This window comes from Carcharhinus amblyrhynchos, chromosome 19 (assembly GCF_965287045.1).
Source record: "Carcharhinus amblyrhynchos chromosome 19, sCarAmb.v2.hapA, whole genome shotgun sequence".
NCBI lineage: Eukaryota > Metazoa > Chordata > Chondrichthyes > Carcharhiniformes > Carcharhinidae > Carcharhinus > Carcharhinus amblyrhynchos.
In genome coordinates this window covers 1858843-1883360 of record NC_137342.1, presented here as the reverse complement: position 1 = coordinate 1883360, position 24518 = coordinate 1858843, and the positions used below count along the sequence as shown (strand labels likewise).

The window sequence follows — 24518 nt, the reverse complement described above, 5'->3', positions numbered from 1 at the left end:
CTCAGGAAAACACCAGTCACAAAACCTGTTCCTGGACAGCAGGTGGGATGTACACAGCCATGCAATTGCAAACTAGCTGATCAGTGCTTTCCCAGGCTGTAGGATGGAACGCTGTGGTCAAACTGCAATCTCTAATGAAATAGAAATAGCAGAGGTGCTTAATCAATACTTTACCTCAGTATTCGTGGTTGAAAAAGGCCTGGGTGGTTGTATTGCAGGTTTGAAAAGATTGAGTATGTGGATGTTAAGAAAGAGGATGTGTTGGAAAGTTTTGAATAGCATCAAGATAGATAAGTCGCCGGGACCGGATGGGATGTACCCCAGGATACTGTGGGAGGCGAGGGAAGTGATTGCAGAGCCCCTGGCGATGATCTTTGCGTCGTTGATGGAGACGGGAGAGGTTCCGGAGGATTGGAGGATTGCGGATGTGGTTCCTATATTGAAGAAAGGGAACAGGGATAGCCCGGGAAATTACCGACCGGTGAGTCTGACCTCAGTGGTTGGTAAGTTGATGGAGAGGATTCTGAGGGACAGGATTTATCAACATTTTGAGATGTTTAGTGTGCTCAAAAGTAGTCAGCACGGCTTTGTCAAGGGCAGGTCATACCTTACGAGCCTGGTTGAGATCTTTGAAAATGTGACTGAACACATTGACGAAGGAAGAGCAGTGGATGTGGTTTACATGGACTTCAGCAAGGCGTTTGATAAGGTCCCCCATGCAAGACTTCTTGAGAAGGTGAGAGGGCATGGTATCCAAGGGGCTTTGGCCTTGTGGATCCAGAACTGGCTTGCCTGCAGAAGGCAGTGGTTGTGGATGGGTCTTTTTCTGCATGGAGGTCGGTCACCAGTGGAGTGCCCCAGGGATCTGTTCTGGGACCCTTGCTGTTTGTCATTTTCATAAATGACCTGGATGAGGAAGTGGAGGGATGGGTTAGTAAGTTCGCCGACGATACGAAGGTTGGTGGTATTGTGGATAGTCTGGAGGGATGTCAGAAGTTTCAGCAGGACATAGATAGGATGCAAGACTGGGCGGAGAAGTGGCAGATGGACTTCAACACGGATAAATGTGTAGTGGTCCATTTTGGCAGGACCAATGGGATGAAGGAGTACAATATCAAGGGTAGGAGTCTTAGCAGTGTTGAGGAGCAGAAGGATCTTGGGGTCCGGGTCCATAGGACTCTTAAATCGGCCTCGCAGGTGGAGGATGTGGTCAAGAAGGTGTATGGTGTACTGGCCTTCATTAATCGACGGATTGGGTTTAGGAGTCGGGAGGTAATGCTGCAACTTTATAAGACCCTTGTCAGACCCCACTTGGAGTACCGTGCGCAGTTCTGGTCACCTCACTACAGGAAGGATGTGGAAGCTATTGAGAGGGTGCAGAGGAGATTTACAAGGATGTTGCCTGGATTGGGAGGCATGCCTTATGAGGATAGGTTGAGGGAGCTGGGTCTCTTCTCCTTATAGAGACAAAGGATGAGAGGTGACTTGATAGAGATTTATAAAATGTTGAGAGGTATAGATAGGGTGGATTCTCGGAGGCTATTTCCCAGGGCTGAAATGGTTGCTACGAGAGGACACAGGTTTAAGGTGCTGGGGAGCAGGTACAGAGGAGATGTTAGGGGTAAGTTTTTCACTCAGAGGGTGGTGAGTGAGTGGAATCGGCTGCCGTTGGTGGTGGTGGAGGCAAATTCGATAGGGTTTTTTAAGAGACTTCTGGATGAGTACATGGGATTTAATGGGATTGAGGGTTATAGATAGGCCTAGTAGGTAGGGATATCATTGGAGGAACTTGTGGGCCGAAGGGCCTGTTTGGGCTGTAGTTTTTCTGTGTTCTATGTTCTAATGCCTTTGCAAACGGTTCCAAATGGGCTTTCGTTTGATCTGAGCCCTTGTCAATAACTGTGATTGAAGTGGATTTTGGCTGTGGACAACTTGCCTTTCACTGTTATAGACCTTATTGAGTGAACAGCCCAGAGACTGGCCAGATTGTGCTGGGATCTGTACTTGCTGCAGTTACAGCTCAGGCAGTCTTGGGAAGTCAATCCATTCCCCCATTGGATGTAACATCACTTATCTCAGTGCTTCCAGCAACAGTTTAACATGGACACTGTTATACTGCATCTTTAAAAAGACCAATAAAAACTATCCTTGTGTAACATGATTTGAAAAAGCCTTTAAACTGTCATTATTCCTTCTCTCTCAATTCCATTCACTCTGTGTGTGTGTGTGTCTATCTGATTATGTGTGTGTATGTGTCTGTCTGTGTGTGTTTGTGTCTCTATCTGAGTGTGTTTGTGTGTGTATCAATGTCTGTATGTCTATCCATGTGTGTATGTGTGTGTGTATGTTTGTGTGTATGTGTCTCTCTGTGTGTATGTGTGTGTGTATGTGTGTATATGTCTATCCGTGTGTGTGTGTGTGTGTGTGTCTATCTGTGTGTGTGTGTGTGTGTGTATGTGTCTATCTGTGTGTGTGTGTGTGTGTGTGTGTGTGTGTATGTGTCTCTCTGTGTGTGTGTGTGTGTGTGTGTGTGTGTGTATGTGTCTCTCTGTGTGTATGTGTGTGTGTATGTGTGTGTGTATGTTTGTGTGTATGTGTCTCTCTGTGTGTATGTGTGTGTGTGTAGGTGTGTATATGTCTATCCGTGTGTGTGTGTGTGTGTCTATCTGTGTGTGAGTGTGTGTGTGTGTGTGTATTTACCTGTGCGTGTGTTTGTGTTTACGTGCGTGTGTGTCTGTTTGCGATGTGTGTGTGTGTGAAAACGCATGTGCCTGTGATACAGGGTGAGGAACGGGTGCTGGTGGATGGGACAGACAGCAATGTGTTGGAGCCTCCTCTCAGTATCCGATCCCGATCTGGTTTTCCCGGAGCTGGGATCCCAGTGCTGGACAGGCAGTGAAGGATTTCCCTTTAACCTCGTTCAGCTCCCAGCCCAGGGTTTGATGGTCAAGGAGAGTGTGTTGATAACATGGCCAAACAGAGTCAGAATTAGTCTGCAAATCCTCCCAAACATCCCAGTAACTCCCAGCAAGAGATTCCTCATCAGCCATGTGATGGGAAGAACCTTAAACTCTCCGCCCTCATTATCCACAGTCTCAGCACTCACTGTCCACAGCTCTCGATTACAGGATATGCATATGCAGACTTTCTGAGTGAACTGTAGCATTTGATTTGATTTATTTTCACATATCTTAATGTACAGTGAAAAGTATTGTTTCTTGCAGACTGTACAGACAAAGCATACCATTCATAGAGCACACTGGGGAGAAGGAAAGGAGAGGGTGCAGAGTATAGCGTTATGTCATAGCTAAGGGGTAGAGAAAGATCAACTTAATGCGAGATAGGTCCACTCAGAAGTCTGATGGCAGCAGGGAAGAAGCTGTTCTTGAGTCGGTTGGAGCGTATTCTTTGTTCTCCGATGGAAGAAGGTAGAACAGAGAATGTCCGGGGTGTGTGGGTTCCTTAATTATACTGGCTGCTTTTCCAAGGCAGTGGGAAGTGTAGACAGAGTCAATGGATGGGAAGCTGGTTTGTGTGATGGATTGGGCTTCATTCACAACCTTTTGTAGTTCCTTGTGGTCTTGGGCAGAGCAGGAGCCCAGACCAAGCTGTGATACAACCAGAAAGAATGCTTTCTATGGGGCATCTGTAAAAGTTGGTGAGAGTCGTAGCGGACATGACAAATTTCCTTAGCCTCCTGAGAAAGTAGAGGCATTGGTGGGTTTTCTTAACTACAGTGTCAGCAAGGGGGGACCAGGACAGGTTGTTGGTGATCTGGACACTGAGAAAGTTGACCATTTTGACTTCATCCCCATTGATGTAGACAGGGACATGTTTTCCACAACACTTTCTGAAGTCAAAGACTATTTCCTTTGTTCTGTTGACATTGAGGGTGAGATTATTGTCATCGCACCAGTTCACCAGATTCTCTATCTCGTTCCTGTACTCAGTCTCGTTATTGTTTGAGATCTGGCCCACTACATAATGTCATGGAGTTTTGTGAAAATGTTTGTGTTGTATTATGTTAATGCCTGGAGATTATTAGAACAAAAGAATAATGATCTCTCTCAAATAGGATTGGGAGGGAGTTATTCATTTAATTTTTATGAGTCTTGTAATTTCCAAATCTGTGTTAATGAAATCTAGGAAATATTTTACCGATATATAAAATCAGGTGGCACAGTGGTTAGCACTGCTGCCTCAGAGAGCCGGGGACTGGGGTTCAATTCCAGCGTCGATCTCTGTCTGTGTGGAGGTTTCACATTCTCCCCGTGTCTGCGTGGATTTCCTCAAGGTTTTCCGGCTTCCTCCCACATCCCATTAGGCAGATTGGACATCCTGAATGGGCAGGGATACAGGGATAGAATGAGGGATGGAGGGGGGCGAGGGGGGGGTGTGGATGTGAGGTTGTTCCTGAGTGAGGTACTCGTTCAGAGAGTGAGGACAGGTTCAACGGGCTAAATGGCCTCCTTCTGCACTGGACAGATTCTATTCTTTGAAAGATAAATGCTGACTGGCATCTCTTTATTTCACAGGTGGAGAAGGCAATGAAGGTGTCCTTAGCGGAAGTGATGGTGCGAGCGATCAGGGCCTATCCCGAGGCTTCCCGAGAACGATGGGTGTTAACATGGCCTGGTCAGATTGTGCTGGCTTCCAGCATGGTGTACTGGACTGCGGCAGTCTCACAGGTTAGTGACCACTCTGTCCCCCAGCGCACGGTCAGTGACCACTCTGTCCCCCAGTACAGGGTCAGTGACCACTCTGTCCCCCAGCACAGGGTCAGAGACCACTCTGTCCCCCAGCACAGGGTCAGTGACCACTCTGTCCCCCAGCACAGGGTCAGTGACCACTCTGTCCCCCAGCACAGGGTCAGTGACCACTCTGTCCCCCAGCACAGGGTCAGTGACCACTCTGTCCCCCAGCACAGGGTCAGTGACCACTCTGTCCCCCAGCGCAGGGTCAGTGACCACTCTGTCCCCCAGCGCAGGGTCAGTGACCACTCTGTCCCCCAGCACAGGGTCAGTGACCACTCTGTCCCCCAGCACAGGGTCAGTAACCACTCTGTCCCCCAGCACAGGGTCAGTAACCACTCTGTCCCCCAGCGCAGGGTCAGTGACCACTCTGTCCCCCAGCACAGGGTCAGTGACCACTCTGTCCCCCAGCACAGGGTCAGTGACCACTCTGTCCCCCAGCACAGGGTCAGTAACCACTCTGTCCCCCAGCGCAGGGTCAGTGACCACTCTGTCCCCCAGCACAGGGTCAGTGACCACTCTGTCCCCCAGCGCAGGGTCAGTAACCACTCTGTCCCCCAGCACAGGGTCAGTAACCACTCTGTCCCCCAGCACAGGGTCAGTGACCACTCTGTCCCCCAGCACAGGGTCAGTAACCACTCTGTCCCCCAGCACAGGGTCAGTGACCACTCTGTCCCCCAGCGCAGGGTCAGTGACCACTCTGTCCCCCAGCACAGGGTCAGTAACCACTCTGTCCCCCAGCACAGGGTCAGTGACCACTCTGTCCCCCAGCGCAGGGTCAGTAACCACTCTGTCCCCCAGCACAGGGTCAGTGACCACTCTGTCCCCCAGCACAGGGTCAGTGACCACTCTGTCCCCCAGCACAGGGTCAGTGACCACTCTGTCCCCCAGCACAGGGTCAGTGACCACTCTGTCCCCCAGCACAGGGTCAGTGACCACTCTGTCCCCCAGCACAGGGTCAGTAACCACTCTGTCCCCCAGCGCAGGGTCAGTGACCACTCTGTCCCCCAGCACAGGGTCAGTGACCACTCTGTCCCCCAGCACAGGGTCAGTAACCACTCCGTCCCCCAGCGCAGGGTCAGTAACCACTCTGTCCCCCAGCGCAGGGTCAGTGACCACTCTGTCCCCCAGCACAGGGTCAGTGACCACTCTGTCCCCCAGCACAGGGTCAGTAACCACTCTGTCCCCCAGCGCAGGGTCAGTGACCACTCTGTCCCCCAGCACAGGGTCAGTGACCACTCTGTCCCCCAGCACAGGGTCAGTAACCACTCTGTCCCCCAGCGCAGGGTCAGTGACCACTCTGTCCCCCAGCGCAGGGTCAGTGATTGACAGCAGCAGGGAAGAAGCTGTTCTTGAGTCGGTCGGTACGTAACCTCAGACTTTTGTATCTTTTTCCTGAAGGAAGAAGGTGGAAGAGAGAATGTCTGAGGTGCGTGGGGGTCCTTAATTATGCTGGCTGCTCTTACTGAGATTATTTTTGTTTGTTCTCGGGATTTCGGCCCTGAATCTCAGTGAAGGGGACTATGATGGTATGTGGCGTGGATTGGCCATAGTGGACTGAGGAAGAGAGTGGGCAGGCAATGGCAGGCATTTAAAGAACAAATAGGTGAGCTCCAGAAGTTGATTATTCCTGTTTGGCACAAGAATGGTAAGGGAATTATCGCCAAACCATGGCTTACAGGGAAATTAAAGATGGCATTAGATTCAAGGAAGAAACACACAAATTGGCAAGAAAATGCAATAGATCTGTGGATTGGGAGCAGTTTAAAACTCAGCAAAGGAGGACCAAGAGATTGATTAAGAAGGGGAAAATAGAATATGAAAGTAAGCTAGCAAGGAACATAAAACCTGACTGTAAAAGAGAAAAGGATTGACAAAAACAAATGTAGGCCCCATGGGGACAGAAATGGGAGGATTTATAAAGGGGAGTAAAGAAATGGCTGAGGAATTAAATTTGTATTTTGCTTCAATCTTCACAAAGGAAAACATGAATAATTTACTGGAACTTCTGAGAAACACAAGATTTAGTGAGGAGCTGAATGACATCAGTATTCGGAGAGAAATGGTTTTGGGGAAATTGATGGGATTGAAGATGGATAAATCTCCAGGTCCTGATAATCTTCATCCTAGAGGATTTAAGGAAATGGAAATAATGGATCCATTGGTGGTTGTTTTCCAGAATTCTTTGGACTCTGGAATAGTTCCTACAGATTGGACAGGAGCTAATGTAAGCTCACTATTCAAAAAGGGAAGTAGCGAAGAAACAGGGAACTATAGACCAGTGAGCCTAATGCCAATACTGGGGAAGTTGCCAGAATCTATTATCAAACACTTTCATAACATTTGGAAGGCAGTGGTATAAACAGACAAAGTTAACATAGGTTTACAAAGGGAAATCATGCTTGACAAATCTATTAGAATTCTTTGAGGATGTAACGAGTTGAGCTAACCAAGAAGAATCAGTGGATGTGATTTATTTAGACTTTCAGAGGACTTTCAACAAGATCTTACATAACAAACTACAATGTAAAGTTAAAGCACATGATATTGTGGGTAATGTTTTGAGATGGATAGAAATCTGGTTAGCAAATAGGACTCATGATGTGGATGTGCCGGCGTTGGACTGGGGTAAATAGGAAGCAAAGAGTTGGCATAAATGAGTCTTTTTCTGATTGGCAGTCAGTGAGTAATGGGGTTCTGCAGGGAGCTGTACTCGGACCCCAGCTGTTCACATCATATATCAATGATTTGGAAAAGGGAACTGAATGTATTATCTCCAAATTTGCAGATGATACAAAGTTGGGTGGGCGGGTGGCTGTGAGGAGGGTACAGAGTTGCTTTAGCAAGATTTGGACAGGCTCGGTGTGTGGGTATCTGCGTGGCAGATGTAGTGTAACGTGGTTAAATGTGAGGTTATCCACATTGATAAGCATGGGTTAATCTCACACAATCTTCCCTGCACACTGTGGGGAGATTTGCACCTGGAATGCTGTCACCTGCATGAATACAGACCAGGAGCTGGGGTTATTATAAACGGCTAGTTTGTTTTAACTCTCTTGGTTGGTGCAGACACGACCAAGAGATTCTCTGGCTCTGTGAAAACTTTAAATCTGTCTTCACAAAGGAAGCATACACTGTGAAGGTTATAGTGAAAGAGGAGACACTGTGGATCAGTCGCCGAAAGATCAAGAAGGTGTAATAAAGAGATTAGTAATACAGAAAGTTGATAACTCACATGATCCAGGTGGAATGCAGATTCCTGGGGAGGTAAGAACCAGCCGAGGCATTGGTTACAATATTCCTACACATACTGGATATGGAAGCATTGCCAAGTGGTGGGCTGTTAATGTTAAACTGCCATTGTCTGAAGGGGAGAGGAATAACCCAGGAAAGTTCACCACTATCAGGGGGTGGGGAAGTTATTAACAACCATTATCTGTAACAAAATCAACTTCAATTCAGGCAGTTAATTGAGGAGAACCAGAATGAATTTGTCAAAGGCACATTGTGTTTGTGGAATGTGATTGGGTTTGTAAAAGGCCGACAGAGAAGGTTATTCAAGGCCATGTAGTCAATGTTTGAAAATGATCTTTTTGGGGGTGTTTTACAAAGTGCCAAACACAAACCAATGGCAGTAAGGGGAAAGAGGCAACTCAGATAGGAAATGAGTTACACCTCCTCCTTTCTCAACTGTCTGTCTTTCTCTTAAATCCTGTTTATCCTGGAATAATAATTTCCCAACATTAGTCACCCTGAATCTCTGTAATAACGATCAGATCTAATCCCTATTCATGTCACTAATTGGGTCTATCCTATTGTGAACACTTCACACATTCATGTAAAGAATCTATCATATTATTTTTAGTCTATCATTTGAATGAATCTTATTCCCTGATGGGCAATCTCTGTTAAACTCTCTGCTCCTTTCTGTTCCACAATTCTTAGCCACGTCACTATTTTGAACAAAGAACAAAGAACAAAGAACAAAGAACAACACAGCACGGGAAACAGGCCCTTCAGCCCAACGAGCCCGCGCCGCCGTCCCACTGTCTCAGTGTCCTATTCATGATTTTAGTCTACGCCTAATGTGCCAGGATCAGGGAGGTCCAATTTAGGGACAATTTAGTACCCAATCAATCAGCCTAAAAGCACATCTTTGGGATGTGGGAGGAAACCGGAGTACCCGGAGGAAACCCACGCAACCACGGGGAGAACGTGCAAACTCCCACAGACACAGGCCCAAATCCATGTGTCCGCACAGCAACAGAGATAGTCTCTGAGCTGTCATGTTGCCCTCGAGATGGTCCAGTTTAAGCACACTAACGACATGAAGCAATAGGCAACTCCCGAAGCAACGTCCAAGAGCAGCCCACTACAACCTGCCGCATGTATGCCCCTTGCTGGACTTAAATGCCTGTGGAGACAAAAAAATTCATTATTAAACAGGCAAAGACTGTAACATCCCTGAGGCAAAACGTAATCCCAAGCCTACAATGTTTAGTAAGGCCTACTATATCCCCCTATATGTAGCCCGCTCATGTGGCTGTCTAAGTGACTCTTAAACAACCCTAGCGTGCCTGCTTCCACCACCTTACTCGGCAGTGCATTCCACACCCCCACTACCCTTTGTGTGAAAAACTGCCCTCTAATATTTGTCTTATACCTAGCCCCCCTCACCCTAAGCCCGTGACCCCTCGTTCTATCCATTTCTAATAACGGAAAAAGCTTACCACCATTTACTCTATCTGTCCCCTTCATAATCTTATAAACCTCTATTAGATCCTCCCTCAGCCGACGTCTCTCAAGGGAAAACAGCCCAAGTTCGTTCAATCTTTCCTCGTAAGACAGCCCTCCCATACCAGGCAGCATCCTGGTAAATCTCCTCTGCACTCTCTCCAGGATCTCTACATCCTTCCGGTAGTACGGCGACCAGAACTGGACGCAGTACTCCAAGTGAGGCCTAACCAACGTTCTATACAACTGCAACATCAGACTCCTACTCTTATATTCTATACCTCTTCCTATGAAGGCTAACATACCATACGCTTTCCTCATCACATTCTGCACCCGCACCGACACCTTCAGGGACTTGTGCACTTGCACCCCCAGGTCTCTCTGCGTATCTATACTCCGGATAGTTCTACCTTTTATCGTATAACTCCCCTCCACATTATTCCGGCCAAAGTGCATCACCTCGCATTTCTCCGGATTAAATTCCATTTGCCATCTATCTGCCCAATCTACCAGCCTGTCTATGTCCTGTTGCATTGCCAGGCACTGCTCCTCAGTACCCGCCAATCCAACCATCTTAGTGTCATCAGCAAATTTGCTGATCACGCCACCTACCCCCTCTTCCAAGTCATTAATATATACCACAAACAGAAGAGGTCCTAGTACCGAGCCCTGCGGCACACCACTGGTGACAGACCTCCAATTGGAAAAGGAGCCATCCACTACTACTCGCTGTCTCCTCCTCCCAAGCCAGTTCTCCACCCATCTACATACCTGGCCTTGTATCCCATGAGCCTTCACCTTTTCTATCAGCCTACCATGAGGGACCTTGTCAAACGCCTTACTGAAATCCATATAGACGACATCAACGGCTTGTCCTTCGTCAACCATTTTTGTCACCTCTTCAAAAAATTCCACTAGATTCGTAAGGCATGACCTCCCTGTAACGAAGCCATGCTGCGTATCCCTGATCAGATTGCAGCGCTCCAGATGTTCATACATCCTATCCTTGAGGATCCTCTCCATTAGCTTGCCTATAACTGAAGTCAAGCTCACCGGCCTATAATTCCCTGGGTTATCCCTCTGACCCTTCTTAAACAACGGTACTACATTTGCAATCCGCCAATCCTCTGGGACCTCACCTGTGTCCAAAGAAGAGACAAAGATTTGCGTCAGAGGCCCAGCAATTTCATCCCTCACCTCCCTTAGCAGCCTGGGATAGATGCCATCAGGCCCCGGAGATTTATCCGTCTTTATACTGTCTAAAAGTCCCAACACCTCTTCCCTCGTGATGACTATTTCCCTCAACGGATCCTCAAACTCCTCAAGCACAGCACCAGACATCAGGCCCCTCTCCTGCGTGAATACCGACGCAAAGTATTCATTCAGGATCTCCCCCATTCCCCCAGGCTCCAAGCATAGTTCCCCTCCTCTGTCCCTGAGAGGACCAATCTTCCCTCTAACCATCCTTTTATTTCTAACATAAGAGTAAAATGCCTTAGGATTTTCTTTAATCCTACCCACCAAAGCCATTTCGTGGCCCCTTTTTGCCTTTCTGATGCCCCTTTTAAGTTCTCTCCTACATTCTCTGTATTCTTCTAACGCTATCTCTGTCCTCAAATGCCTAGATCTAATGTACGCCTCCCTCTTCCTCCTGACCAGGTCCTCAATATCCCTAGTTACCCACGGCTCTCTAATCCTACCCTTCCCATCCTTCCTCTTGACCGGCACATGTCTTTCCTGCAAAGATTTTAGTTTTCCCTTGAGAGACTCCCACATACCCAGCGTCGACCTGCCATCAAACAGCTTACCCCAGTCCGTACCTTTAAGATCCTGCCTAATCCAATTGTATCTAGCCCTCCCCCAGTTTAACACCCTCCCCTTAGGACAGGCTTCATCTTTATCCATTAATATCTTAAACCAGACAGAGTTGTGGTCACTGTTAGCCACATGCTCTCCTACTTCAATGTCAACCACCTGCCCAGGCTCATTCCCCAGAACCAAGTCCAGTATAGCCCCCTCTCTGGTCGGGCTATCCACATACTGCTCCAGGGATCCTTCCATTACACACTGTACAAATTCCTCCCCGTCAGCACCCTCTGACCTCGGCACCTTCCAATCTACCCCGGGGAGATTAAAATCTCCCACTACCACCACCCTATTCTTCCTGCACTTATCTAGAATGTCCCTGCTTATCCCTTCTTCCACAGCCCTCAGGCTGTTGGGCGGTCTGTAGTACACACCCAACATAGTAACATCTCCCTTCCTATTCCTCAACTCCACCCAAAGCGACTCGATTCCTATATCCTCTATACCTCCCTCCCTCTGCACTGCTATGATGCAATCCTTAACTAACAACGCCACTCCCCCACCTCTCAGAGACCCACCCCTATCACGCCTGAAGCACTTATACCCGGGAACATTCAACTGCCAGTCCTGCCCTTCCTTTAACCAAGTCTCTGTCACCGCCACCACTTCCAACTTCCTTTCGAACATTATTGCCTTCAGTTCATCTGTTTTGCCAGTCACACTCCTAGCATTGAAATACATGCACCGAAGACCCTCAGAAACAATCCGATCCTTCTTCCTACCCTCCGGGCTTACCCTATCTCCAATCCCAGTTCCGTCCACCTCCCCACCCCCCCTCCATATTAGTTTAAACCCTGCCGAAACACTCCAGCTAACCTTCCAGCTAAGATATGCACACCCTTCCCAGTTAACTGTACCCCATCCCTCTTGTATATTTGCCCCTCTTTCATAAAGACTTCCCAGTGGTCTACGAATCTAAAACCCTCTGCCCTACACCAATCCTTCAACCACGCATTTAGTTGGAGTATCTCATTATTTCTCGCCCTGCTAGCCCCAGGCACCGGCAGCAGCCCAGAGAACGCCACCCTGGAGGCCCTACATTTCAGCCTAGCCCCCAACTCCCTGAACTGCCTACGTATGTCCCCCCTGCACTTTGTTCCTACATCCTTCTCTCCTACGTGGACTATCACATCAGACTCAGTCCCTCCACCCTTCAAAATTCCCTCTACCCTTTCTGAAACATCCTGTACCCCTGCTCCAGGGAGGCAGACTACCATCCTGGAGTCCCGCTTTTGCCCACAGAACCGCCTATCAATCCCTTTGACTTTCCCATCCCCCACCACTATCTCACACCCTGCACTCTTCCCTTCCTCCGAGGTATTCTCCCTCCCTTGCCTTCTCTACCCCAGCTGTCACCCCACCCTTGATATTCCGGGGTAATTCCTCTGGGGCGGTCCTAGTGCCATGACTCCTTTTCTTTTTGCTCTTCCTAACTGTAACCCATCCATCTCTCTTCCTAGGTCCTGGTATCTGCTCAGTGTTACTGTCCCTATCCATTATTTCCTCATTTTCCCTAACTAAAAACATATCCTCCAGCCTCAGTTCCAGCTGCCTCACCCGGGCCCTTAATCGCTGCACCTCTAGACATTTCCCGCATATGTGGGCTTTCGGGAGATTTGCTGTCTCCAGAAATGTCCACATATGACAACGAACACAGTGAACACGTGTAACCCTAGACCCTGCCGTTATGTTAGCCCCCTATTAAGGTGTCCTATTACTTCCTGATACTGAGCCTGCTCTCGCCCAAGCCCAGTGAGCTTAAGCCCTGTTACCTCTCACTCTGCTTCCCGCCTCACTCCGCTGCCCGCTATCTACCTTGGCCTTCTTTTTATACTCCCGCGCTCCCTTCCCAGCAGCCCCCGCGCCTATCTCCCGCTACGGAGCGCCAAAATAAACAAAAAACCCTCTCGAACTAGAATTAAGTCAAAATACAGTAATTACAATGCAGCACACTCACCAAAAGGCAGCCACTCGTCGAAATCACAGCTCCAGAGAACAGTGAGGTGGATCCTCGGGTTTTGTTCTAACTTCTCAAAACCTTTCTCTTTAGATTTCTAAATTTCTTTTCACCTGAACCCTCTCCAGGACCAGCACCCCCCACACCCCGCCTCCCACCAACTGGTTAGATTAAAACCCTGCCCACAGCCCCGGGTCATACCATTATCCACGACGTTAGACCCAGCCCATTTTAAGTGATGCCCATCCCAGTGGAATAACTCCATCTTTCCTGAATACTCATCTCCGTGCCCCATTAATCAAAACCCTTTGTTATGATGGCCATGTCGGTAGACAGATCTCCGCCTGGGCTTTGTGGTGCATGAGCTGCCTTATTGAAAGAGAGGAGACTCACCCAATGGGAATCAGCCAGCAGGGGATTTAAACCTGTTACCCGGACTGGAGACCCCGAGGTAAAGACCGCCTGACTGTAAATCACAGGAGAGGCCTTTTCCTTTGGTTCACAATGGAGGGTGTTGGTGACAGGAAACTCACACTTGGCTGAATTACTGCACCCTCACTTCGTACACCACTGTCTGAGCCACACAATCTGTGATCTGTGAAATTCTAGTTGGCCTGTAGCTCAGATAAGAACCCAGAGATGGTTATCTTTGACCCTGTATTCCAACGTGGGCCCTAACTCTTTAAACCTTTTCAACAGATTATCATTCCTGCTTCTATCTACGCTATTGGCTCACAGAGGTTTATAGCATGGAAACAGGCCTTACAACCCAACTTGTCCATTCCGCCCAGCTTTTACCACTAAGCTAGTCCCAATTGCCCACATTTGCCCCATATCCCTCTATACCCATCTTCCCCATGTAACTATCTAAGTGCTTTTTAAAAGATAAAATTGTACCCGCCTCTACTACTGCCTCTGGCAGACATTCCCACCCTCTGTGTGAAAAAATTGCCCCTCTGGGCCCTTTTGTATCTCTCCTCCCTCACCTTAAACTTACACCCTCTAGTTTTAGATTACCCTACCTTTGGGAAAAGATAATAACTATCTAGGTGATCTGTGCCCCTCACTATTTCATAAACCTCCATGAGGTCACCCCTCAGCCTCCTACGCTCCAGAGAAAAAAGTCCCAGTCTATCCAGCGTTCCCTTAAGACTCAAACCATCAAGTCCCAGTAGCACCCTAGTAAATCTTTTCTGCATTCTTTCTAGTTTAATAATACCCTTTCTATAATAGGGTGACCAGAACTGTACACAGTATTCCAAGTGTGGCCTTACCAATGTCTTGTACAACTTCAACAAGACGTCCCAACTCCTGTATTCAATGTTCTGACCAATGAAACCAAGCATGCTGAATGCCTTCTTCACCACTCTGTCCACCTGTGACTCCACTTTCAAGGAGCTATGAACCTGTACCCCTAGATCTCTTTAGAACATAGAACATAGAACATTACAGCGCAGAACAGGCCCTTCGGCCCACGATGTTGCGCCGACCAGTTACAAAAACAATGACCCACTAGCCTATACCAATCCCTTTTCGTCCATAAACCTATCCAGAGATCTCTTAAACGCCCCCAAACTAGACGCATTTACAACTGCAGCAGGCAGGGCATTCCAATCCCTCACCACCCGCTGGGTAAAGAACCTACCCCTGACATCCGTCCTGTAGCTACCCCCCCTTAATTTAAAGCCATGCCCCCTCGTGCTAGCTTTCTCCATCCGAGGAAAAAGGCTATCACTATCCACCCTATCTAAACCTCTAATCATCTTATATGTTTCAATAAGATCCCCTCTTAGCCGCCTTCTTTCCAACGAAAACAACCCTAGATCCCTCAGTCTCTCCTCATAGGACCTCCCCACCAAACCAGGCAACATCCTAGTAAACCTCCTCTGCACCCTCTCCAACGCCTCCACATCCTTCTTGTAATGCGGGGACCAGAACTGCACACAGTACTCCAAGTGCGGCCGCACCAGAGTAGTGTACAGTTGCAACATTACACTGCGACTCCTAAATTCAATCCCCCTACCAATAAACGCCAAGACACCGTACGCCTTCTTGACAACCTTATCTACTTGATTCCCAACTTTCAGGGATCTATGTACACACACACCTAGATCCCTCTGTTCATCCACACTATTCAAAGTCCTCCCGTTAGCCCTATACTCGACACATCTGTTGCTCCTACCAAAGTGAATTACCTCACACTTCTCCGCATTAAATTCCATCCGCCACCTCTCGGCCCAGCTCTGCAACCTATCTAAGTCTCCCTGCAGACTATGACACCCTTCCTCACAATCTACCACACCTCCAACTTTGGTGTCATCAGCAAATTTACTAATCCACCCAACTATACCCTCATCCAGATCATTAATAAAAATTACAAACAACAGTGGCCCCAAAACAGATCCCTGAGGCACACCACTCGTAACTGCACTCCATGATGAATATTTACCATCCACCACCACCCTCTGTCTCCTATCTGATAGCCAATTCCTGATCCAACTTCCTAGATTACCCACAATCCCATACATCTGCATTTTCTGCAGAAGCCTACCATGGTGAACCTTATCGAACGCCTTACTAAAATCCATGTATACCACGTCAACTGCCTTACCCCCATCCACCTCTTTGGTCACCTTCTCAAAAAACTCAATAAGGTTAGTAAGGCACGACCTACCCGCTACAAAACCATGCTGACTATTTCTAATCAATTCATTACACTCCAAATAACTATAAATCCTATCCCTAATAATTTTTTCTAAAACCTTGCCCACAACAGAAGTAAGACTCACCGGTCTATAATTCCCGGCAAAGTCTCTGTTCCCCTTCTTAAACAATGGGACAACATTCGCTATCCTCCAATCCTCCGGGACTACACCAGAGACCAATGACGACCTGAAGATCTGAGCCAGAGGCTCTGCAATCACCTCTCTAGCCTCCCAGAGAATCCTAGGGTAGATCCCATCCGGACCAGGGGACTTATCTATTTTCAGCCCCTCAAGAATTTCCAGCACATCCTCTTTATCAACCGTAATACTGTCTATTTTACACCCCTGCAACCCAATGTCCTCCTCAGCTATATTCATGTCCCCCTGCGTGAACACCGAAGAGAAATATTGGTTCAATACTTCTCCAATCTCCTCCGGTTCCACACACAACTTCCCCCTGCTGTCTGTAACTGGCCCTAATCTTGCCCTGACCAACCTTCTGTTCTTGACATACCTATAGAACGCCTTAGGATTCTCCTTAATCCTATCAGCCAAAGTCTTCTCATGTCCTCTTTTAGCCCTTCTCAACTCACTCTTCAACTCCCTCCTAGCCAATCTAAAGCTTTCTAGTGCACTATCTGAGCCCTCCAATCTCATCCGAACATAAGCCTCCTTTTTCTTTTTAACCATCGACTCAACTCTTTTAGTGCACCACGGTTCCCTAGATCTACCAAATCCACCATGCCTGACAGGGACATACCTATCAAGGACTCGCAGTAGCTGCTCCTTGAAAAAACTCCACATTTCAGACGTTCCCAGTCCCTGTAATCCCCTAATCCAATCCATGCTTCCTAATTCACTCCTGATAGCCTCATAATCGCCCTTACCCCAGCTAAAATTGCTGACCCGAGGTTCATGCCTATCTCTTCCCATCACTAAGGTGAACGTAACCGAATTGTGGTCACTATCACCAAAATGCACACCAACTTCCAAGTCTAGAACCTGGTCTGGCTCATTTCCCAGCACCAAATCCAATATAGCCTCACCTCTAGTTGGCCTGTCTACATACTGAGACAAAAAACCTTCCTGCACGCTTTGTACAAACACTGACCCCTCTAGCGAGCTAGAACTATAGCAACTCCAATCAATATTCGTAAAGTTAAAGTCCCCCATAACAATTACCCTATTACTTTCACTCCTAACCAGGATTGTCTCCGCAATCCTTTCCTCAACCTCTCTAGAACTTTTAGGAGGTCTATAAAAGACTCCCAACAGGGTGACCTCTCCTCTCCTATTTCTAATCTCCGCCCATACTACCTCAACTGACAAGTCCTCATCAAACTTTCTCTCCGACACTGTGATACAGTCCTTGACTAGCAATGCTACCCCACCCCCCCTTCTACCTTCTTCTCTACTCCGACTAAAGCATTTGTACCCCGGAACCTGCAACATCCATTCCTGACCCTGCTCTATCCATGTCTCAGAAATGGCCACAACATCAAAGTCCCAGGTACTGATCCACGCTGCAAGTTCATCCACTTTATTGCGAATACTCCTCGCATTAAAGTACACGCATTTCAAACCCTGCTCCGCCCCACCCCCACTATGCCGTGCCTTGCATTCCCCAACTATGCCCCCCTCACTTTCACCCCCTTTCCTCACTATCCCCATTGTTCTGTAACTCTCCCCAACACCCTACCATTAACTGTCCTGCTCTGGTTTGATCTACGAAAATGCATCAGTTGATCAAGATCCCGTTGAAATCCGAGATAACCAAGATAACCTTCTTCACTGTCCACTATGCCTCCAATCTTGGTGTCATCTGCAAACTTACTATCCATGCCTCCTAAATTCTCATTCAAATCATTAACAAATAACAGTGGGCCCAGCACTGATCTCTCAGGCACACCGCTGGTCACAGGCCTCCAGTTTGAAAATCAACCCTCTACAACCACCCTCTGGCTTCTGTCACCCAGGCACTTTTGTATCCAGTTGGCTACCTCACCCTGGATCCTGTGAGATTTAACCTTATGCCACAACCACCATCCGGTACCTTGTAAAGGCTTTGCCAAAATCCATACAGATAATGTTGGCTGCACTGCCTTCATCTGCCTTCTTGGTTATCCCTTCAAAAAACTCAATCAAATTCATAAGACATAATTTTCCACTCACAAAGCCATGATAATTGGGTCCTCTTCCCACTCTAAGTTCCTCCCCAGCGATGAGGAGATGTCCTTTACCCTGGCACTGGGCAGGTAACACAACCTTCAGAGAAACTCACTAATGTTCTGGGGACCTGGATTTGAATCCCACCATGGCAGATGGTGGAATTTGAATTCAATAAAAAATATAACTGAAATTAAGAATCTACTGATGACCATGAAACCATTGTCAATTATTGGAAAAACCCATCTGTCCTTTAGGGAAGGAAATCTGCTGTCCTTACCCCGGTCTGGCCTACATGTGATCCAGAGCCACAGCAATGTGGTTGATTCTCAAATGTCCTCGGAATAAGGGCAACTAGGGATGGGCAATAAATTCTGGCCAACCAGAGAAGACAGTAAAAAGTCTGACCTATTTATTTGATAATATACTCACTAGCTTTCGGGGTTACCCCCTTCGTCAGGTGAATGGAGAGTTCTGGCCTCAGACAGAGAGAGCACATACCCCACAAATGAATTTAAAAATGTTCCTAGTCACAGTTGCAGGGAGCAGTATCTATCCCCCTGAGTCTCCTCTGTCACTCCCACATTGCCCCATTGGGAAGGTGCATTGGTCAATTTACTCATCCACCCTGCAGTCCTTCACAGGTACCTCATATCTGTTGGCCAAAGTCATTGCTACCCACTGACCTGCAGTCACACCCTCCCTCTGACCCCGGCCAGGTCTAAAGTCCCGCTTCATCTAAAGGGGCTGACTCCCTCCCTGAGCAAAATATTATTGCAATGACCCCCCCCTCCCCAAAGTCTGCAGCTCAGACTCCAGCCCAGCAACTGTGAGCTGAGATTGGTCAAAGTGCAAGGATTTCCTGTGACAATAGTGAGCTCAGATCGCACAGATCTCCAAAGAGTCCCACACGTGGCTGTAACCACCAACCCTGCCAGCTCTGCCTCTTATTTATTTCAAAGAACAAAGAACAATACAGCACTTGTCTCGCTCTCCTGCTCTCTGTAGTGAGCAGGACATAAAATTTGGTGGACCATTTAAAGGTCCATTGATCTCAGGCAGGAATTTCCGACTAGGGGTGCGTGTGGGCGGATATCCTGGCCATTGTTATGAATGTTACGTGCTTTCAGATAGAGAGACTTTAGTTTTGTCTTTTTGTTATCTTTATAATCTTGTCCTTCAAGGTTATAGCCTTGAACAGGCACTTTGGCCCTCCAAACCTGTGCGGATCATGAGCCCAACTAGACCATTTGTTTGTATCCATAATTTATTTCATTAGTTAACTAGTTATCAGTTGAGTAAAGACAAGTTTGGAGATGCAGAAGACTCACAGGATGATGGTTTGCTGTATATTTGTGATCCAGTTCCCTAGAGGCTTTTCTGGGAGCCTGGAAATGTGAAACTAAGACTCTCATTTCACACTAAAATTCTACATCTTGATTTCACAAACTGTTGGTGTCTTTGTGCAGGAAGTGGGTTAAATACCTTTCCTGGGGGTAGCACAGTGGTTAGCGCGGCTGCTTCACAGCACCAGGGACCTGGGTTTGATTCCCGGCTCGGGTTACTGTCTGTGTGGACTCTGCACGTTCTCCCTGTGTCTGCGTGGGTTTCTTCCGGGTGCTCCGGTTTCTTCCCACAGTCCAAAGATGTGCGGTTAGATGGACTCTTCATGATAAATTCTCCCTCAGTGTACCCGAACAGGTACCAGAGTGTGGCGATAGGAGGATTTTCATAGTAACTTCATTGCAGTGTTAATATTTGCGATTAATAAATTGTATTCATGCCCACTCTCCTCACAGCTGCTGCTTTTTCACTGAGAGTCTCTTGCCCTTTTTAAAAAGCGACAGTGTGAAAAGCCTCATTTCAAAGAGAGCAAGATCCCAGAAATACCCTGATGTGTGGCTGACAGTTTAGATGAGGGTGTAATAAGTGTCAGAGACAGAGCAAACTTTCAGCTGCCAATCACACTGGCCCCTCGAGGTTTTTCGATGATTTATTATCGGAACCTCATTACGCTGTTTGTCCAAATGGAGCCTAAAGGAAGCTACGATTAAAGATTCAACAAGCCTTCATCTTAAAAGTGTGTGTCAGGGTAGCAAGTGTTTGGAGAATGAACCAACTGGGATTCTGGAGCAGAGTAGGATTCACCCACAAAGCCACTGTTTGAGATGCAGAATTATCCAGTTCTGTTCACACCTTCAATCCGATTTTTTGAAAGAATTGTTACTCTTGGAGAGGGATTCTCACTTTCTGACGTCCTTTGAAAACACCCAGTGGCCACAGGGAATGGACTGGTTCGGGTGTGGTCAGTGCGAACGCAGCAGCTGGAGGAGCTGGAAGTTGCTTCTGGAATGAAGAAGATGGAATCCACTGAACCAACCGAGATTAAAATGTTTATTTTGTTAAGAGAAACATCTTGGAAGGTGCAAATTCACTCAGAATCTTGCTGACATGATCAAAATGAGCAATGTAGCTAGAAATATATTTAGAATAGAGCAGCAGAAGGGACAGAGAGAGAATACACCGATAGACAAGATTATAAAGATGACAAAAAGACAAAACTAAAGTCTCTCTCTGAAAGCATGCAACATTCATAACAACAGGCAGGATACACGCTCACATGCAGGAAAACCCTGCCCGAAATCAACAGACCTTTCAACAATCCACCAAATTTTATGTCCCTCTCACAATTCCACGGACAGCGAGGCCAGAAAGTTTACCCCAATATAAATGAATTGAAAGCACACATTGTAAGAAATAACTATCTGACCACCATTACTGATAGGTGCAGGATGACAAAGATTGGGGCCCTGAATATAGAGGGGTGTATGAGAATAGGAAACTAGCTAAGCTGGAGGGGTAGCACTGTTAATCAAGGATGGAAATGGTGCAATGGCCAAGGGTAACATTAGTTCAGGAGTTCAGAATCAGTTTGGTTGGAAATGAGGTGTGACGAACCACATTGATGTTATCTGTATGGGTGCCTCAGTGTGAGACATTGGTTGGTGGTGTATAGGTTACGGACTGGTGTGAAACTTGTGAAACCCCCAGTGAGAATAAGCAGCCCCAGTCACTGTGTCAAAAAGACTACTTATTAAATTAAAGATTAGCAAGTTTATAGATGATACTAAGATTGGTGGATTTGTGGACAGTGATGAACACTGTCAGAGATTACAGCAGGATATAGATAGGCTGGAAAATTGGGCGGAGAAATGGCAGATGGAATTTAATCCAGAAAAATGCAAGGTGATGCATTTTGGTAGATCTAATGTCGGTGAGAGCTACAAAATAAATGGCAGAACCATCAAGAGCACAGACACACGGAGGGAACTGGGAGTACAGACCCACTGATCCTTAAAAGGAGCAGAACAGGTGGAAAAGGTGTTGGAGAAAGTGGATGTCATGCTTGCTTTCATCGGACAGGACATTGAGTTTAAACATTGTAAATTATTGTATAAAACGTTCATTAGGCCACATTTGGAATACTTTGTCCGATTCTGGTAACCACACTACCAGAAAGATGTGGAGGCTTTGGAGGGAGTGCAGAAAAGGTTTACCAGGATGTTGCCCGGTACGGAGGCTATGAGGAGAGATTGAATAAACTGGGATTGTTCTCCCTGGAAGGCTGAGGGGTGATCGGATAGAAGTTTATAAAATTATGAGGGGTATAGGTAGGGTGAACAGTTGGAAGCTTTTTCCGGGGCAGAAATGTTAATTACAAGGGAGTATAGGTTCAAGATAAAGTGGAAAAGGTTCAGTGGGGATGTGCAGGGGAAATATTTTACACAGAGGGTGATGGAATGCTCTGCCAAGTGAGGTGGTTGAGGCAGACACATTGGTGACATTTAAGACTTATCTGGATAAACACTTGGAATAGAAGGTGGTTGGTCTAGATAGGACAATGTGATTGGTGCAGCCTTGGAGGACTGTTGGAGGATCTGTTCCTGTGCTGTACTGTTATTTGTTCTTTGTAAATTTGCAGATGACAAAAAGATAGGTGAGAAAGTATATTGTCAAGAGACCAAAAGGAGGTTGGAGACAGATGTAGCTGTTGAATGAGTAAGCAAAGTTCTGGCAGTGGAGTACAATTTGAGAGAATGTGAAGTTGTTCAATTTGGTAGGAAGAATGAAAATACAGACTTATTTAAATAGAGAGCAACCTCAAAATTCCAAGGTGCAGAGGGACCTAGGCGTTCGAGTGCATGAGTCACAAAAGGTTAGTGTGCAGGTGTACAGCAAGTAATCAAGAAGGCTAATGGGATGCTATCCTTTATTAAGAGATGAATGAACATAAAAATAAGGATGTTATGCTTCAGTTTTACAGGGCGTAGATGAGAACACATCTCGAGTACTGTGCAGTTTTGGTCGCTGTATTTAATTAGGGTATATATGTGTCGGAAGTGGTTCAGAGGAGGTTGTGGACAGGGAAGGAACGGCTACAATAATAATTTAACAACAGTAATGGTAATGGGGTTTTAAAATGGCCATTCTGACCGAGAGCTAAGCATGCTGGGAATTTTGGTTAACTTATAGATTCAGGAGCAGGAAGAGAGGGGTGTGATTTTTGAGGGGAGAGCTGGAAGATAAGATAAGTTTTTCACTTACTTTATTCGGAGCTTTTTTTTCTCAGCAATCGGAAACCGGAAATAGGTCACAGAGAGACCTGACACGGTTTGTAGTCTTTTTTGCCCAATAAATTTGTATGGGGAGGAAACCCGAGACATTCCATATGCAATGTCTCCCACCCTCCCCCCCCCCAGCTAAAAAAAACCCGGTGTGAGAGTAGGTGAGCTTCTTTTTGCTTTTTCTTCTTTTCTCTTTTGTTTCTCAGTAAGTTAACAAGGGTGTCAGTGCGGGCAGTGCGATGTTTCTCCTGTGGGATGTTTGAGGTGACGGACACCGGTAGTGTCCCAGCTGATTATACCCGCAGGAAGCACCCCCATTTCCAGCTCCTTGAAGACCGTGTTAGGGACCTGGAGCTGGAACTCAGGATCATTTGGGAGGCAGAGACAGTTATAGATGAAAGCTACAGGGAGGTTCATACTCCCAGGAATGAGGATATTTGGGTAACTGTTAGAAGGAGTGAAAAGCAGTCAGTGCAGCGATCCCCTGTGGCCGTTCCTCTGTGTAACGAGTACATTGTTTTGGATACTGTTGGGGAGGATCACTCCCCGGGTAAGCCATGGGGTACAGGCAAATTATTACAGCAACTTCTCTACTCCTTTTGCCCATTATTTTGAATACTTGCCCTCCATTTCTGGATGGAATCTTGAAGGGGAACAGTTTCTCTCTATTTCCCGTGTCCACCCCCCTCAGGGTCTGGGATATCTCCATCAAGCCTCCATTCAGCATCGTTTCTCCAAGGAAAAGTCTCTCCAATCTACCTTTGTAGCTACAGGTTTTAATCCCTGGAATCATTCTTGTCAATCTCCTCTGTACTCTCTCCGATAGCTTCACGTCCTTCCTCAAGTATGGAACCCAGCACTGGACACAATACCCCACAATACCCAGTGAGGACGGATGTTACAGTTTGCAGAGGGACACAGATAAGCTGCAGAGCTGGGCTGAGAGGTGGCAAATGGAGTTTAATACGGAAAAGTGTGAGGTGATTCACTTTGGTATGAGTAACAGGAGTACAGAATATAGGGCTAATGGAAGGACTCTTAGTAGTGTTGACGAGCAGAGAGATCTCGGGGTACATGTGCATAGCTCCCTGAAAGTTGGCACCCAGGTTGGTAAGGTTGTTAAGAAGGTGTACGGTGTGTTAGCTTTTATTGGTAGAGGGATTGAATTTCGGAGCCGTGAGGTCATGTTACAACTGTACAAAACTCTGGTGCGGCCGCATTTGGAGTATTGCGTACAGTTCTGGTCGCCGCATTATAAGAAAGACGTGGAGGCATTGGAAAGGGTGCAGAGGAGGTTTACCAGGATGTTGCCTGGTATGGTGGGAAGGTCTTATGAGGAAAGGCTGAGGGACTTGAGGTTATTTTCATTAGAGAGAAGAAGGTTGAGAGGTGACCTAATTGAGGCATACAAGATGATCAGAGGGTTAGATAGGGTGGACAGTGAGGGCCTTTTTCCTCGGATGGTGATGGCTAACACAAGGGGACATAGCTTTAAATTAAGGGGTGGTAATTATAGGACGGATGTCAGAGGTAGGCTCTTTACTCAGAGGGTAGTAAGGGCGTGGAATGCCCTGCCTGCAGCAGCTGGGGACTCGCCAACTTTAAGGGTGTTCGAATGGTCAGTGGATAGGCATATGGATAACATTGGAATAGTTTAGGTTAGAGGGTCATTAGATTGGTTCCACTGGTCAGTGCAACATTGAGGGCCGAAGGG

At 47.0% G+C, this 24518-nt stretch overlaps 1 protein-coding gene across 1 annotated transcript in view; it reads left to right on the top strand.

Moving 5' to 3' along the window:
* Positions 1–24518, top strand: part of LOC145355578 (dynein axonemal heavy chain 3-like) — a 507454-nt gene that overhangs the window by 251342 nt on the left and 231594 nt on the right. Inside the window, 1 exon segment of the mRNA XM_080207828.1 lies at positions 4536–4688. Within this exon segment, the coding sequence (XP_080063954.1) occupies positions 4536–4688 (153 nt within the window).